Source organism: Phalacrocorax aristotelis, chromosome 2 (assembly GCF_949628215.1).
Source record: "Phalacrocorax aristotelis chromosome 2, bGulAri2.1, whole genome shotgun sequence".
Lineage (NCBI taxonomy): Eukaryota > Metazoa > Chordata > Aves > Suliformes > Phalacrocoracidae > Phalacrocorax > Phalacrocorax aristotelis.
The window spans coordinates 110,613,749-110,631,282 of record NC_134277.1 but is presented as its reverse complement, the minus strand read 5'-3'; the positions used below and the strand labels follow the sequence as shown (position 1 = coordinate 110,631,282).

Below are 17,534 nucleotides of genomic sequence, written 5' to 3'. Positions count from 1 at the left end.
TGATTGTCACAGTGGATGGCAATAAGTAGAAACTGTGGAAGAAAAAGCAGAGATTAAAAAAAAAAAAAAAAACAACGAATTTATCAGAAGTGGTCTAGAAAAATTAGAGAATGTAATCTTTCATAAAATGATAGGTTTGTCCTGACAATTAGACTTGCAAAGCAAGTAAAGGAGATCAGGGTGCAGAAAGAAAAGGGAGGTGGTATTGCTTAAAGCGCTGACTTCCTATTCTAAAGATAGCTATCTAGACAAGAATGTCAGTGATATTACGGAGTAATTGTAGATCAGGATGTATTCAGTTTGCTCCAGCTGCTTGACCTTGCCTAGCTGTTGACGGAAATGAAACAAGCCATGTTGTGATCAGCACTTTCTCTGGGCTGCTGTGTAAAGTTATATGAACGCCCATCAGTGTCTCAATAGGTTTTATGGGCTATTGTACTGAACCCCATTTGCTGCAGGTTTTTTAAGCTGAAAGCAAAACTGCCGTGTGCCCAGTTGTGCCGTGCCTCTCGGAACATGTTGATACTCACACTGGAGTAATTAATATTTGGGCCATCCGGCCTGTCAGGAACTCATGATCAAAACTGGAGTGCAGCTGCTGTTCCAGCAAGCAGCCCAGTGAGGGAAAAGCTTCCCTGTGCAGGTCATCTAATCACTGGGCTATCCTTTTACAGAGTAATCAGTCTCGCTAAACTTATGCTGACTTTGAGTAGCCTGAATCTAGGTTTTCTGGCGTTTTTATGTAGAAAACACAGATAACTTCTTTTTGTGCCACCCTCTTTCCCCCAAAAAGGGAGTATCATCTTGCACACTGAAAATGCATGACAAAACCTGCGGTAATTGCAGGTGGCTTCCAAGAACTCCAGCATATTAACAGATTCTGTGAACTTAACATCTTAATTTCATGTTGGATAGCATTTCCTTGCATGTTACCATAAGTCTGAATACTCTTCAAAAGCATATCTGCTTGCTTGCAGGATTTTTGAGGACCTGTATATCTGCTCTATAAGTAGGTCAGCATGCAGACAACTTTTTTAATACAGCAAATTATGGAAGTTGAGATCAACAGTGAAGAAGACCTAAAAAGTAGCTGGGAAAACAAAAGTAACAAAAATGCAAACCAAAATGAGGGTAGAGCTGCCTAGTGGTAGCTTGGCTCTTGGCATAAGAAAATGTGTTTGGTCATGAAGAAAGCAAATTACACATGCCCAAAAATTGAAAGCAGAAAGTATGCCATACACAGTCAGTTAAGAAACCTGTGCTGGAAGAAGAAGTGATTGTACTGAGTGATTATTCAGAGAGAACTAAAATATTGTTTCCATCAAGACAAATGTGAATTTATGTGGAAGTCGTATAGGAGAGAAACACGTAGGTCAAGTGTCCGGCTTGAGTTGGTACCGGAGATCAGAACAGACATTGTGGACTATGAATAAATAGACAAATATTGCCAGTGAAGCATCCAAAACAATTGTGGAGTCCCACAGAATTCTCATGCATGTCATAAATTTGGCTTCCCTGGTACCAGATCACTGTGAAAACTGAAGGACTTCTGGTCTTTGTAAATACATTTTGTTGATCAATTTTAGCATATGACTTCTGGATTTCAACCACACTGTCGCCTATAAGACGTTGCTCAAAAACAAGTAGAATTTAGGTTTTGGTTCCTACGAAGTTCTGTGAAACTCTTGAATATATTTTTAGAAAGAATGCTGCAAAAAGCTTTGTCTGAAAATGCCCTGCTGTAGATGTGAAGTACCCACGGGCATATGAGTATCCCATCAATTGACTGCTGTTTCCCGATCTGTTCTGAGCAACTAATTACCATATTTTTAACGATCCCACCCTTATTTTAAAGTGAAACCTGACTGAAAATGCTCAGCAGTTACTGAGCAAATACAATGATCATCTACAAATATTTAAAGTGTCTATTTTCCAGCGTTTCAGATACTCATGTGAGTGCCGTTCAGGTACTTTCATAATGTCCATTGTAACTTAATTTCAGCACTCTACAATGATCTTTCTGAAGTTTGAAGCTGATGTTTATCTAAAACGTTTTGGCTTGGGCGTATGCTTTATCTTGTACACTTTATAGAAATACGTACAGATTTTTAATATCCTCTGTCTTGCATTTTTATGAAAGATTCAATCATTTAGAGAAAAAATGTCTTAACTTAGAACAAGCAAACTTTATGCGCCTTGGATCCTAAGCCAGTTTCTTGTACATTTATCAGACTTCACAAAATCTCAACCAGGGAAGGTAAATACTCTGTCATCATTTGAGTGGTGCTGAGTCTGTGATAGAGTTGATGGATCAGTTACCACTCTTACTTTAAATGAAGTCTCTTGAACATTGCTAGGCTCCCAGAAGAGATAGTAACCAGTATCAGGCTGCTGCCATTGTCAAAACGCTTTTTTGATGTGCAGCACATCCCTGAGTTACACTCCTAAAAAGCAGTGCTATCACTTTGGGCTGGATGCATCGTTGTGCTGCACCGTCACTGCCTAGGGTAGTAACGACAGGGTTAATCTCCAAGTTTTCCTTCCAGGTCAGTCCAAAGAACTGTGTTCAGTTTAACTTTCTGGTGAAGTAACTTTTAAAGGCTCAGTTTTCATCTGACCTTTTTTAACTTCTTAATTTGAAACTCACAAGGTAATTATTTCTGAACTCATGTACAATATATGCCACCAATACGGTGGATAAATATTCAGTCACACATGGGACAGGCGCACGGCAGAAGAAAGTTTTACTTTCAGTGAGGTGTTTTTGGGAGAGAGAGAGGAGGTAAAGGCACTGACAGAAAGAAAGGATAATCCTAAAAGTATAGGAAACAGAGCTATAAGAGGTAAATTCATACCAAAAGACAGAAAATTCTTGTGTGTATGTGTGTTGTCAGTAACAAACCAACAACGTACCTGTTACCTTGTATTTTTAATTACATAATTCTACATGAAGAAGGGGGAAGTTGTTATCTGCTGCTTGCTTTTCATTTTTATTTTAAGGGAAATTCAGGGTTACCTCAGTGTGTTGATAGGTAAATGCTGGTTTTCATATCTATTGGCATCAGTGCACATAGAGCATTTCATTCAAATTGTACTTACTTGTAGTTGTGGTAGAATCTGAGAGGGAGGAATTATGTCAGAGTCTAAAAGGTCAAGATGCCAGCTTTTGAAAAAAATAATGTATTGTCATGATCCCTGTAGTGAAGAGATACAGGATAGTTTACAGTTTAAGCGTTTGTCTTCCAGTGGCTCCCTACACCTTTGTGAAGCATCACTGAAGCTGGGGTTCTTTCATGAGATTTGAGGACATGAATTGCTTGCCCATGTGGAACTTCTCATTGCCTGAGGGCATTGGATGGCTTATAGACCGAGCTGAACAGCACCGTATTGAAAGAACTGTTCCTTTTTAAGTGAAGAAAAGCATTATAATGTAATAACATTATCTTTATTTTCTTCTTTAAAAAGTAGATTCATTAATACCACTAAAAATGATTGATTATGAGCAGAGGTCCTAAACTGCATGCAACAGCTCCTCTCATAGTGAAACTTGCTGGTCACCAGCTCTGCACCTTTACTTTCCAAGTTAACACATCACTGAGAATACACTAATTTTGGCTTGCTGCAATGGAGTGGACTTGCTCGGCTCTATTTCTTGATAGTAACCTTTATTTCCATTGCACAGTGATTTCTGATCACTGATTGTTAGATCTGTAGATGCACTCACCTTGAATTCATTTCTAGTTTGTGAAGAGAAATAGGCGTTACAAGGGAGGGATTTATTAGATAATTATGTAATAATTTTTGTAATTCTTAGATTTTAAATATCTGCTTTGGAATGAGATACATTGCACCCCACATTTGATTTATTAGCCTGACATCTGCTAAGAAGCTCAGCTGTAGAAATCAGCATTTAGCCAGCTGAATTGCATTATAAGATTTGATCCTTTTCACTGTAATTGGTTAAAATTTTACTGATGACAGAGTTTTGCATAATGCGTACAGCTTTAACCCTCAGTGGACATAACATCATGTCTGTACTATGCATAATTATTGCAGATTTTCTGCGTAGCCCATATCAGAGCTTTCTCTTCTTATTGATATTAACCCCCAAAATGTTCAAGTGAGCAGATTGCAAGCATAAGCATAATATTAGACCTGGTGTCCAGGTTTTTATGTGCCAAATGGAAACTAAAATTAAATTAAAAAACCACACTGTAGTACACATTCAGAATAGAGCAAGCTGTAAAAATAGTGCATTATTTTGGTATTATAGATAGATGATATAGCATGGATTCGCTTAGCTTGTAAGGATTCCAAATACTTCCAGAGTATTGGTCAGTGTAAAGAATGACTTTTTAAGTTGTCGTCATGATTTTGATAACAAGCAATTAGAACAGTCATCTTATAAGATTGTTCTAAATCTTAAAACAGTCCTAAGATTTAGTTCTTAAAATGTGATAGTATAAATCAAAACCCAAAATCTAAAGTCCCTTACTTAATAGATATATATATGTATTTTTATGTCTGTCAATACTTTGAATTTTTGAAGTGCAACCTATCCAGAAAAGGCACAGAAAAGAAGGATTACTATGCATTCAAGAAATTCATGGCAACAACATGCTGTACGTGTAACTCTAACATTATGTAACGTAAGTTTCATACTAACAGTAATTCAGATTTCCATAAGCAATTGAAATTACTAACAGTCCACAGGAAGGGAAACAGGATTTGGCACATTGGAAGTATTTTGCCACAGCATCATTTTTTGTGTTAATCTTCAGCTGTGTGCTCTGTATGGTTTACAGAAGACAGCCATCAGCTCATGCTATAAGTCACATAAAATTTTAGAGTTAAACTTGAAAATTTAGGCACTTGACTGAGTGGCATCTTTTTCTTCTTTCTACTTACATTCTTGCAGGGTGTATAGAGAAATAATCTAGCCGTTCAGAGAAGGTAACTTGGACTGGGGAAGCTGTATGGTAAAGGCATGAAGGGAGCCTGAGGAGATTCACAGATTAGCAGGGAGGCTATTGTTTGCTGACACAATAGAAGGAACAGGCTCCAAAAGGTGTGTGGACGCCTGCCATCTTCTGCCTCCTTTCCCTCCCGCTGGACAGGACTTCCACAGGAGAAACAGCAGCTCGCCATGATGAGGCGGAAGCATGAGGAAAGGGACCGCTCCATCCCTGGGTCCCCTCTCTCCCCTTGGATGGTTGTGTTGCTCTCTGAGCTGGACTGGTACTGGGTATTGCTGTTGGTTTCTGCAGTTGTGCTCTTACAGAGCCAGGTTCTTCGGGCGGCTCGAAACTCTGATTTTTTCCTATCTCATTTACACGTGGCTTGTTGCTTCTCAAGTCAGAATTACTAAATTAGGTGAAACAGTTGGGATTGCATTATATTGAATACTTTTCTCTAGTCAGGAGAACGCTGTCTTTTACTTCTCTGGAAAGCAATGGTATGCCTTTGATTTCTGTCAGGTAAAACCAGTGGCCCTGACCCGGTGTTCTGGATGAAACATTGCACCCAGCAGCCCTTGCAGTGTGCTTGCTGTGGTAGAAAGCTGCCACCCTTCTGGCCCAGGATGACAAGGCAAGCCCCAGTGCGCTACATGCTTCACCTGGTCGTTGCCAGCAACCATAGGGGTCCCTGGTCTGATCAATCCTGCTCCTCCTAGTCTCCTTCTCTGATACCAGCTGTCATTTCTTACCATCTTCATCACTCTTCTCTGTGCCTTTGCCAGCTTGTGATCATTCCTCTTGTATGGAGATGACCCATGTTGATCATGTTTCCCATGAATTCCTAGGAGTATAGTGTTAATATGTTTTATTTGGTATGAATTGGGCCTCTGTTGGGGGGGTGGGGGTGTTTTGTTTTGTTTTCATGGTATGTCACTCTGACAGCTCGTGGTCATTTTGAGGTGAAATATATCCAGAAATTAATCTTTCAGAGGAGGACTCTATGATGATACACACATGCAGAGGAACTGCATTTGAGATACACAAGCAACTCAAATTTGGGCATTTACTATGTTTTTCATCATTTGCTTTTGCAGCCTCAGTAATTTTTTTTTTAAATAAATGACGTAGAATGAACTTCTTTCATGTATTATGTGCCTTTTACAAATGTAATTATTGAATCTTTCTGAATGTACAGCTGTCCATTCCCAAACACACTATACATTGTTGTATGGACCACAAGCATTTGAATGGTACAGAGAAGTTTTAACTTAGCTTAATGTAAGTCATTTATATGTTCAGACAGAGCATCCTTGTGTGTATTCTTCCAAGCTCTCTTCTTTGTATACAGTGTTATGTTGGTTTGTATTTCTGGTACAAGTTTTGCAGGGCTAACCTATTAATAGCTGGTTTTCCCTACATGAGCAGGCAGCATCCTAATCTGTCTAAAGGTTAAGAACAGATTTGTCAGTGAAAATTTATAGTGGTTATTTTTATTTAAATCAAGTGTTCTCAATTAGTGTCCATGTAAAAGAACGATGTAAAATAATACAATAGTCATAATGTATCTAATGATCCTTCAGTGGCAGATTATGATCTTATCTTTATTAGTGGTGGTAATTGTGGTGGCAGTGTTGCTGATAGGTTAAGCCATTTCTTACGACAATAGCTTTTGTGCTGTTGCATCAGGATCAGAAATGCTGTTCCTGAAGATTTGCATATTATGAAGAATAGGCTGCAAGGACATGGAAGCACAATATTGTCATTGTGTTTAGTGATGTGGGAGGCAGATTGTTACAGCTGATTCCGAGCAGGAAGAACTTGCACATGGGTAGGTTTGAAGGCCTTTAAATGTGTTAGGATTTGTAGGCAAATTGATTGGCTAGGTGAGCAATGTTGTAAGTTGTTAAATACTCCAGGCAGCTATAAGCTTTTTAAAACCCTTTCAATGTTCTAAAATGTATAGTGCAGTATCTGAATAGCTGCGTTAGCTGAGAGCGCTGGACTAGACTACTTCAGCTTTTGTACCATTGCTAACCTCATACACTGCTGTGATAGTTCTACATAGCATTGCACTACATCATTTGGATGTTAGCTAAGATTTAAAACTTCAAGGAAGTTGCAAGGAACTAAGCTAGAATGGTTTTTCTGAAAAAAAACCAACACACGCACACACACACACACAAAAAAAAACCCAAAACCCATATGTACCTGTAATTATGCAGACTGATATGGAATCATGACACCATTGTTGATCTAGCTGAAACTTTAAAACTAGATAAAATGTTGCCATATTTTAGGAAGTTTTCTCACAGTATGCATTTTTATTTTAAAAACAAACTTTTTCTTTCCCGAAGTATGTGAGAAAATACAAATTCCTCAGCAACTTATTTATTGTTTTTAAGTGACTTGTTCCAAAATGCCTGCAAGTTCTCTGGACTTTTCAACCTTTCCCCCTTCTCCTTCATGCACAAACCAATATTTTTATCACCTTTCATCCCAAGTTAAATGATCCTGTGAGATTTCATCCATACTCCTGATCCTTAGGATAAATTAAACAAATATTTGCTCCAAAGAATCTAACCCATGTTACACAAACAGCCCAGTGCATGCTGGAAAAAACTTTTCCTTTCTAGTAAAAATAGGATCAGTAAAATCACATGGGTTTGAATTTCATTAACTCATTCTATAAAGGTTCCATCAGAATACCATTGTAATTTTGAGACTAGCGGGAATAGAACAAATTAATAAGAAAATAGAGGAAAAAGGAGAAAAGAGTAAGTAGGCTTATTTCCCAGGAAATTATCTTACTATGTTTACAATTATTTTTCTCCTCTTCCACATAGGTATGCAGACAGAATAGACATCTACTTAAGTAATCTATCTGCTTAGTCTTCATGTCTACTATTTTATCTGTCCAGAGAAATAAATAGATTCATGTCATGAAATCATAGAAGTTTAATTGCAACATAAACCTGCTGTTGGAAAGGACCACTTGGGTCAGCAAGTCATGTCTCTTCAATTTGAGCAAATGTGATAGCTATTTCATCCAGAAGATCATCTGCTTTGCACACATATACCCCAAAAATACCTACAGGAGACTTAAGATCTATACCACAAAAGGCCAAGCTGAACGTAACTCAACAAGAATTTGTTACACGCAGATGTATAGATTAAGAAAAGATACACGGATGAGGAGAAAAACACTGTGTGATTGGTTATTCAGTAAGTTTTGATGTTTTATCTGGGTTTGCTAGTCCAGTCTCATGCAGTCAGGCAAAAGCTGTATTTCTGCAATAAATATTATTGATGTAAATCAGGGTGTGAGAGTGTGTGAGGCTACACACGTCTTGGAGATGTTATTTCCTGAAGTCAATTTTTACTGATTACTCTTGTGTATAGTAACATGTTGGGATCCTTAAACAGGGTTAGGAAATGGACTTATTTGCTATGAAATTACCAGTGCTTCTCAGAATTGGAATTACATTAATATGCACTCAGTAACTGCAGTTACAGAATTCCTTGATTCATGTTAAGGTAGCTGAATGCAAGGATCATGTTTGCAACAGTTTTCTGTTGAGGGACACCATTGACCATTACTGCAGGTACTCAGAAGAATCAGAGCATAATTTTGAGTTTGCATGCCAATAACTTAACTTTATAGAGACTTCTTTTTTTGAAAATCAGCCATTTGCTGGGATAGCTAACAATTTCTCAAGCAGAGGAGTTAAAAAACAGTGAAAAAAACTGAAGTATATCTCTACATTTACATCAAGACAGAGGGGAGATACAAGCACAAGTAAATCACAGATCAGACGTATTTGTGGTGAATATAGAGATAATCGAGCTTGGCAGAATGTGCTCTAATGAATAGGGGTGGAGGTAGGCATGCTGTGACCACGAGTGTTTTGCTGAGGCATGTGCCTCAAGGTCAAAGATGAGGTTAAGGCACATCTCTAGTATTTTTGGTGTCTCACAAGATTTTTTTTTCCCCAGTGTTTCATTCCTGCCCAAATAGGGAGATCACGGTACTCAACCTGAGCATTTACTATTAAATGCAGAATTCTGTAGGACACACCAAATCCTTTATAAACTGAGGATAAATTATTTGGCTTCACTGTTACAGCTGTGCAAGATGTTGGTCAGCATGTTGCAGAGAATCCAAGACATGTCTCCTGTATAGATTTTTTTTCCCCTATTTTTTAAAGTAGCAACTCCAGCTATAATTCTAGCTGGCTTCCTTATTTATTGATTCTCTTCTAAATTAGGGTGACATTAGAATGTTTTGCCTGGCTTTATGTAAATCTATTTAATCTTGAGGGCTGTCCTAAAGAACTGATTAGAACTAATTTTGCATTGCCTTAGAATGTTAATTTAGTACTTTGTTTATTCAGTTTGGGGGGTGGGAGGTGGCGGGTGTCCTTGGAGTGCCCACCCGAGTGAAACTCCCAATAATTGGGATACTGTGATAAAAGTGTCTCCTGTTTTGCTAACAATGTAACATATGCCATAACAGAGGCTCACAAATTAATCAAACGAGAGATTGTCCTTTTGTTTATTGCAAAAGCATCTGTGTCACTTAGCTTGACAGTGTTATCTGATTGTAATATATAAGCATATTTAACCCACATGAGGTTACTTGGTCTTTTAAACATTATTAGGCCCTTGCTGGCTTCATGTTAGTTTCAATCAGCAACTTCTGCCTCTGGTGTGTGGTGCTGTGTACCTGGTGCACCTGTGTGCAGTGCTGCCATGTGAGTATCTCTTCACAGAAAGGGATTTCTAGTCTGAAAAGACAAGTAATAAATGTGTCAATTATCTTACCAATAAGGATCTAAATGGAAACCCAGAGCTGATGGGGATGGCCAGAGGAGAAATTCCCCTTTCCCTCTGCTTGCGTGTGGGACACAGATGAGGAATAACTAGCTTGGATAAGGAATAATTAGCTTGAAAGAAAGAGGATTGTCCTCTTTCTTTAACACGATCATACTGCAAATCTGCTTTTCACCTGATGCTTTTCCGTGCAGGCTTCCCAGGAGCATCTGGCTCCTTCTTGGAGCTAATCTTCCTCTTTGCAAATGCCTTCTCAGGGCAAAAGGCTATCGTCCTCATTTCTGTGGGCTGCTGCCTGCAGTTTTCCTCTGGGAAACCTTTCTTCCTTTTCACACCCTATTATCTTTATTCCAGTCTTCCACCACATCACTTCACCTGCTTTCTACCTTTTGCTGCTTGCCTGTGCCTCGCAGGGCGGGGGGGGTGTGGTTTGTGGGACAGGACCAGGTGAGGGCTAAGTTGCTTTGTCCGGTGAGATACGTGGTGACAGCTGCCAAGTAAAGGAGTATGGCATGGGAATGGGGACAGCAAACTGGGTCACGGAGCCGGGGAACTACTCAGAGCATTGCTGTGCCCCTCAGCATTGCCTGACTCTCTCCTGCATCAGTGAGTTTGTCCTTAATCCACAGACATGAAGTTGATTCAGGCTCAGGTCCGCAGTCAGCATGGAAATGCATACCTCACCTTCTCTGGCATCTCTCCCATCCTACTTCTTAAAACCGAAGCGTTCCTCTTGAAATTCTTTTCATGACTTTTTTTGAGGTCATGGGTTTAAACACAAAAGGATAAAGGTTAGATTTTTTAGCATGTCATTCACTTCTCTGCAAAGCATGTGCTGTGTATTTTCTAGCCCCCTAGTATTTTTAATACAGTCAGAGTTGTAATTCTTTTGGTTCCTGGTTCATGTATCTTATAAAAATCCAAATGTAGCATTCCAGGGAGTGTGTACTTTTGTGTTAATATTTGACATCTGCAGGGAGACAAACTTACCGAGAATTTATTACCAGGGAGAAAGAATTATTTTTCTTGAATACCTATGCAAATACCAATTTATTTTTCTCTTTTCAGACCACGGTTTGATGATGAGGTGGAGTAAAAAACACAGGTACTAGTGAGTTGCATATCCTGATGTACAGCAACAGGCTACATGAAAAAGAGAGGTCAGTGAGGGGAAGCAGCTCAGGTCACCACTGTGTTACCCACCTATTGCACTGCCTGTACTTGAGGATGGTGACAGAAGAGAGTTCAGAGACCCCTGTGAAAGCTGAGGCAGGAAGAGTGGCAAGCAGGAAGAATCTCTTTTCCAGTTGCTTAGTTCCCCCCTAAGCTGTTGTTTACATCTGTCTTTCCATTTTCTCTTTTTTTTGAGAAACAGAACCAAAGCCACAGTAGAGGCTGTGTAAAGGGAAGATGGTTTGCAAAGGGTCTGCAAACTTTCTGTAGAGAAACTTTCTCCACCTCTACCTAACGTTTGCAAGAAGAATGATGTGCATCAATCCTGCTTTTGATTAGAGGGGCAAGAAGCAGCCAGGTCTCTTGAGCTGCATTTGTAGGAGCTTGCCTTAATTCTCACTGGGTTTTTGTCCCTCTTTAGCCCAAACAGAACGGATGGGAGAAAAAGGCTGTGACTTTGTGGCAGGGGTGGCCACCCAGTATGGCTGTTTCCCTGAGCGTAGCTTCACCTGGGTCGTCAGTTCTCTTCCATTCAAGAATGCAGACGTGGCCCCAGGCAAGTGACTTGGGCTCCCCAGTGTTCAGCCTGAGGCTCACCAACAATGCAACCCAAGGTGGGAACTCATAAAGGACAACAGGAAATAAAGGTGTATCCAGATTCCTTCCAGGAAGGTTTATGCTGTGTCGCCTGGTTTCACAGTGGGCCAACAGCAAGTCTGAGCATGAAGCAGGGGAAGATAAATCTTGGTTTTGCACACACATACCCACTCAGTGTGTATTTATATTTTTATATATGTGCGTATATAAATATATGTATGTATACATATGTTGCCTGATCTGATGGGGCAAAATCAATGCAAAATACCTCATTTTCAGGAGGACCAGAAACTTGAGGAACTCCCAACATTGGTTGCCTGGGAAGAGAGGGGAAGAGCAGGAAGAATCTCTTTTCCCTTGCCCGGGATTTTGTTTTTATTCACATGTATGATTTGTACTAGAAGCTGGTTTGGTAAAGCAGCATTGCCGCAACCTTTTATGGAGACAGGTGTTTGGATTATGCTGACAGTTTGGGTTTATCCATGTGCAGAGTAGACAGGTACTCATGTGGTAGCTATGATTTCTCTCTTGAAAAAAAAAGGAATAATTGCTGTGTCCAAAGGCAGTGAAAGCTTCTCTTGTGTTTATTTGTGCTTCTAGGATTTTGTAGTTCCAAACGTGTTGGGGTAAGTGCTGTATTTGGGAAAAGGAAAGGGATGATTGGGAATATAATTACAGCCAAAAGTCCTTTCTGGGCACAGGTTGCTTGCGCGTGTCATTCTTGAACTGTGTCATCTTTTCTTAGGAGGAAGAGACCCAAAAGGGTCATGGGGTTTTTCAAGGGGGAGAGAGGAAATGAGAAACACTTTCCCTCTTTTGGAGAAAGATAAAAGCAGGATATACCAGGATCCTGTCAAATCCTATTTATTGGCACTGAGCCTTTTCAAAGCTGGGAACAAATCTGCACCAAAAATCCCAACATTAGTACATGCAGGAATAAAACTGCTGAGGAGAGGAGGGGAAGAAACAAGGCATATTTAGCTCCTAGGACCGACAGACATGAGGCAGATTTGGGACCTAGGTCCCAAACTGCGGTATTTACATAGGAAATAAATACGGCTATGCACTTCTTGCGCATCATAAATTACAGCTTCTGGCACTGAAGGACTATGAAAATCCAGACCCAGTTAGTGATTTCTAGCCAAACCTGCTCAGTTTTGAGCCCTCGTAGCACTGCAGCAGAGAGCAACTGTGACTGCTCTTCATGAAAGCCATCCATCATGTATTCTGTGCCGGAGAGCCTCCAAAAACAGCAGTCGCCCTGAATTGTGCTTCCAAACCTACCTGTATCTGAGGAGGTTTTTGCCCCTCTAGATGGGAAAATGTCAGTAGGAAAAAAGCAGTCAGTCCTAAAAAACACAGTTCGGTAACACTTAAAAATGCATATTTTGGCCTGGCAGATCCTGTCAAGTTCTATCTGTAGTGTGCCCACCCCCTCCACCCGCCCCTCCTAGGTAAGGAGAAAGATAAACCAGCTCCCAGAGTCTAGATCAAGCCGTACCATAAAGACACATATCTGGCACTTGAACTTAGTAGCATCTCCTGAAGGCTCCTCATATGCAACCACAGGTGGAGCAGTACCTGTTTCTCTTCTGGATCCTGTCCTTTTCACCTTCCTACGGTACGCGCTCAGAGTAGACAGTACCAGTTCTGTTCTTCAGTGCAGCACTTCTGCCTGAGTGACAGAGCAATTGAAAAAAACATAAATCCTTCTGTTTCTAAAATCTAATTTATTTTTGCCTCATGCATCTGAAGACTTTTTAGATAAACGTGGCATTTTGTCCAATTGAAGTTGATGGCAATCTCTCTTTGGTTTTAGTCAGGGCCAGGATTTTGCACACCTATGTAGCTGTCAAAATAGCAATTTTTCGCTAATCCCTCTTTGAAAGTCTGGGGGAATAATAATATTTGGAGATAAAAACAGAAAATATTTTGGGACTTCAGAGGTGTTGTGTCCATCCTTCTTTTAGCACTCTCGCCTCAGTGAATCGGGGATCATGTCTGAGTAGTGCAGGGGGTCCCTATGCAGAGGAAGTTTAGGAAGAGCCAGGTGCTGTACTGCTGCTTTTGCGCCGAGATGCCAGTTTGCACACGAGAGATTTGAAGCAGGAAGGAATACCTATAATGTTGTCAACCTTGATGTTTCATTTCAGGACCTAAAATGGAGGTAAATGAAGGAACAAACATGCGGTTTCTTGTTGAGGTTTGTTGTGGTGGTGGTATTGGCATGTATGTTACCCTGTTTGGATTAAACATTATCGTGAGCTATTGGGACAGATTAATTTTCTCGTTCAGCTGATATAGTTTGGAATATTCGAAGGAAAAAACCGCCTGCCTGCTGCTGTGACATCTTGCGGAAAGGGACACTGTGTTCATTAGTAGGTCAACGGACGGTGTTTGTGCATATGAATGCATCTCATATAGGTGTACCTCCACATGCCTATCCGATCACAGGCACCGTGCCCTCTCGTGCGCCCATCCGATCACGGGCACCGTGCCCTCTCGTGCACCCATCCGATCATGGGTACCGTGCCCTCTCGGCAGGCTCTCGCCCCACTGGCACTGTCACAATCCCCGCTCTTCTACCGGAGGCCACTCAGGATGGCAGCCATCACCTGTGGCAGCCTGGGATTTCAGCCCCAGGAGTGCGAGACCTTGTCCTGGTGGCAGCCAGGCTCTCCCAGTAGGGCCGAGGAATGCGGGGAAAGATGGGGAACCCCCGCACACGGCAGGGCCGCGGGCGGGGGGCGGCGGGGGCCGTAGGCCGCGGGTCCCGCGGAGGAGGCGATGCCAGATCCAGGTTTTCGCGGCAGCAGCGCTGCCGGGGCGCGGGGCCGGGGCTGCCGTGCGGGGCGGTGCGGGGCAGCCCGGGGGCGGCCCGGGGCGGGGGGCGGGAGGCGCGGGCCCCGCGGAGCCGCCTGGCCGCGGCCCCGCAGGATCCAGGTAGATCCGTCCGGCTTTTACCTTTCTCCTTCGGCTTCCCTGCGCGTAAGGGCTGGTAGCTGGGCTGTTTCCTGGTCTGGCAGAAAGAGGCAGTGCTGAGTTAGGAAGACAAAAATAGACCTTTACAGAGAAATATAGGGATTGTGTGCGCGGTGGGGAGGGAGAGAGGAGAGCGGCACCCGGCTGGTTTCCAGGAGGAGCCCTTTCCTCCCTCTCGTTGCATGTTAGGCATTTTTGCAGAGGTTTCTCCCCCCCACCACCCTCTCCCTGCCGGGGCACGGTTCCCTCCGCCGCCTGCTCGCCGCATCTCTTCTGGGGAGCAAAGAAACCAACTCCGCTCCGATCGGAAAGCGGCTAGAGACCATTTTCTGTGAGCAAGCCGGGGGGGGAAGAAGAGAAGAGAAACCGTCGCAGGGACACACGGATATAAAGACTTTGTCTTCTGCCTTCCCCCCCCCACCCCCACCCCTTCCCCCTCCTCCCCCTTGTAAATACTAAATCTGTAAAGGCGAGGATTTGACATCCATCCTAAGCGGCGGCTATGGGGTGTTTGGGCAACAGCAAAACGGAGGATCAGCGTATCGATGAGAAAGCGCAGCGAGAAGCCAACAAAAAAATAGAGAAGCAGTTGCAGAAAGAGAGGCTGGCTTATAAGGCGACACACCGCTTGCTCCTGCTGGGTAAGAGGGAAGGGGGCAGAGGCGGGGGCCGGGGAGAGGAGGGCGAGGAGGGGGGCAGCGGCCCCTGCCCGCCGGGGCGCCGGGGCGCAGCGCAGCGCAGCGCGCAGGGGAGATGTCGTGTGCGCCTTAGGTATGAAAAATGCAGGCTGTTGTGCCCGGCGGTATGCCAGGCTTCCGCGGATGGAGCTCAGCGCCTGAGCCACATGGATGCATAACATGCAGAAACGCCGCCGGAGGTGGGAGATGCTGGCGTGTCCAAAAAAACCCACCCCAAATCGCCCCCCACCCCAAACTGAACCCTGTATCACAATGTTCTCCCTTTCCTTCTTTCTCTTTTAGGGGCTGGTGAGTCAGGAAAAAGCACTATTGTGAAACAAATGCGAATCCTACATGTCAATGGATTTAATTCAGAGTAAGAATTATTGACACTTTGTGACTTGTTTTTCGTTAAATGTTGGAAACAGGTTAGCACAGGGCAGGCTAGGAAATTTCCCCTCTCACCCCCTGTGTTTTGGTGGCTTGACACTGTGTTTCGGGGGAGGGAGGGGAGGAAGGGGAGTGAGAATAAGGAAATTACCGCTATTGTATATTTGCATTTTCTCCTTCTGGCCCCTTTACTGTATTTTACACTGTTGCTACTGCAGCGCTTGACAGGCCCCTGTGTAGCAACAACATGGCGACTACTTTTTACATAGAAGCAAATAACTAAATATTGCATCTGTCTGCAATATAAAAATACATGTCAAGTCATATTCAGGATGACAGTGGCTGCTCTTTTTCCGGTATTGGGCTTAGTGTAAAACTGAAACTAATTTTTCTACGTTTGTTAGAAATCATTCTGTTCTCTGAGGCTACATCATTTTCTCTCCGGAGAACTCCTTGCCAGAAATGATTATTAATCCATAGCGTTAATTTTAGGTATCTGTTGGCTTCCAACTACGTACTGTTAATTTAGAGCATGTTTACAGCATGCTGTAGAAATGAAAGGATGACTTCCAGTTACATCAGGGGAGGCTTTGCAGATGTGGCTGTGATTGTCTGATCTAAAAAAAAAAATATCAGGGGTGAATGTTGATCACTCTTCATACTAGGCAAGAAAAGGGGTAAGGGGAAAAATACATTTGTCTTGCTGTTCTTTCCAGTTAGTATGTTGTAATGATTGAAGAACAGATAAACAAGCGATCAGTGAAAAAAAAAAATCAATGCAACTGCCTGAACTGCTTTGGAAGAAAAATCAAAGTGTTAATATTTCTGTTTTAATGCAGAGAAAAGAAACAGAAAATACTGGATATTCGGAAAAATGTTAAAGATGCGATTGTGGTAAGAACACGCTTTATACTGTTCTTAAATGCTTGGGTGTACTGGAAGTGATAAGGATTGTGCTCTCCAAGATTGTGCTGAGAGAAATCCTATTTTGCTGATCAGATTGGATTATCTTCTATTGATCCTGTATCCTAGATTTATCCAGATTAATGTGTGTGTTTTTGTTTTATCCAATTCTAGACGATAGTTTCAGCTATGAGCACTTTAATACCCCCAGTTCCATTGGCCAACCCAGAAAACCAATTTCGAATGGACTACATCAAGAGTATAGCTCCTCTTTCTGACTTTGACTATACACAGGTAAGAATAGAAACCACTGATTTATTCTGCTTCAAGAGGGAATGTGTTGCTTCACTTTCATTTACTGAAATGTTGTTGTTTTTTTACTTTTTGGAACATGGTCATGGGAAGAGCTTATGCCAGCGTTACCACTGGGTTAACTTTCTTACAAGACTGGGCTGGTTGCACCTGTTTTAGTGGTGCAAGGTTTTCTGGTTACTGATTTATTTGCTGGTGTTTGTAAATGCTGTTTCTGCATTCAGCTCCTCTCTGCAAAATTTCTGATACAATTATACATATTGACACTTCAAATAAGACTTTGTTGAAAGCTGGTTTCCTACGTGGAATTAGATGCAGGATGTCAGTATGAGGAGTTACAGTCTACCTGCAGAAAAGGGTACAAAAGGACATAAAAGGATAGAGTGGCCCCAGTGGTGTTTTCCATATTTATTGCACTTTGGAGTGGAAACTCGCGTAAACGGTGGTCAAGTAAGGTGGTTTGCTTCCTCATGTATTTATTGTAGTTGGCATGAGCAGTGGTTTACTTGTATGTAAACGTTGCCATCTTTTGATATGGAATCATCAAAAGATTAAGGATTTCTGTATAGAGGCAGCTCTTTAGTAGACAAATGAGAGGTACCTTTCGGATTAACTTGCCTAGGCATCTTATGTTTGATTATTTTTACCTTTTTATGTTGTTATTTACAGGAACAGGCATAGAAAGTTTTATATTTTATGCATGACATGAAAG

At 41.9% G+C, this 17,534-nt stretch overlaps 1 protein-coding gene across 3 annotated transcripts in view; it reads left to right on the top strand.

Moving 5' to 3' along the window:
* Positions 1 to 17,534, top strand: part of GNAL (G protein subunit alpha L) — a 198,896-nt gene that overhangs the window by 57,097 nt on the left and 124,265 nt on the right. Inside the window, exons 1-4 of one of the 3 annotated variants that reach the window (XM_075084648.1) lie at positions 14,866 to 15,181; positions 15,521 to 15,593; positions 16,447 to 16,501; positions 16,685 to 16,804. In XM_075084648.1, coding sequence (XP_074940749.1) covers positions 15,043 to 15,181; positions 15,521 to 15,593; positions 16,447 to 16,501; positions 16,685 to 16,804 — 387 coding nt within the window. In that variant the 5' untranslated portion in view covers positions 14,866 to 15,042. Of the gene's footprint in view, positions 1 to 14,865; positions 15,182 to 15,308; positions 15,418 to 15,520; positions 15,594 to 16,446; positions 16,502 to 16,684; positions 16,805 to 17,534 lie in introns of those variants that run through there. The other 2 variants (XM_075084649.1, XM_075084647.1) reach the window with 2 other exon arrangements.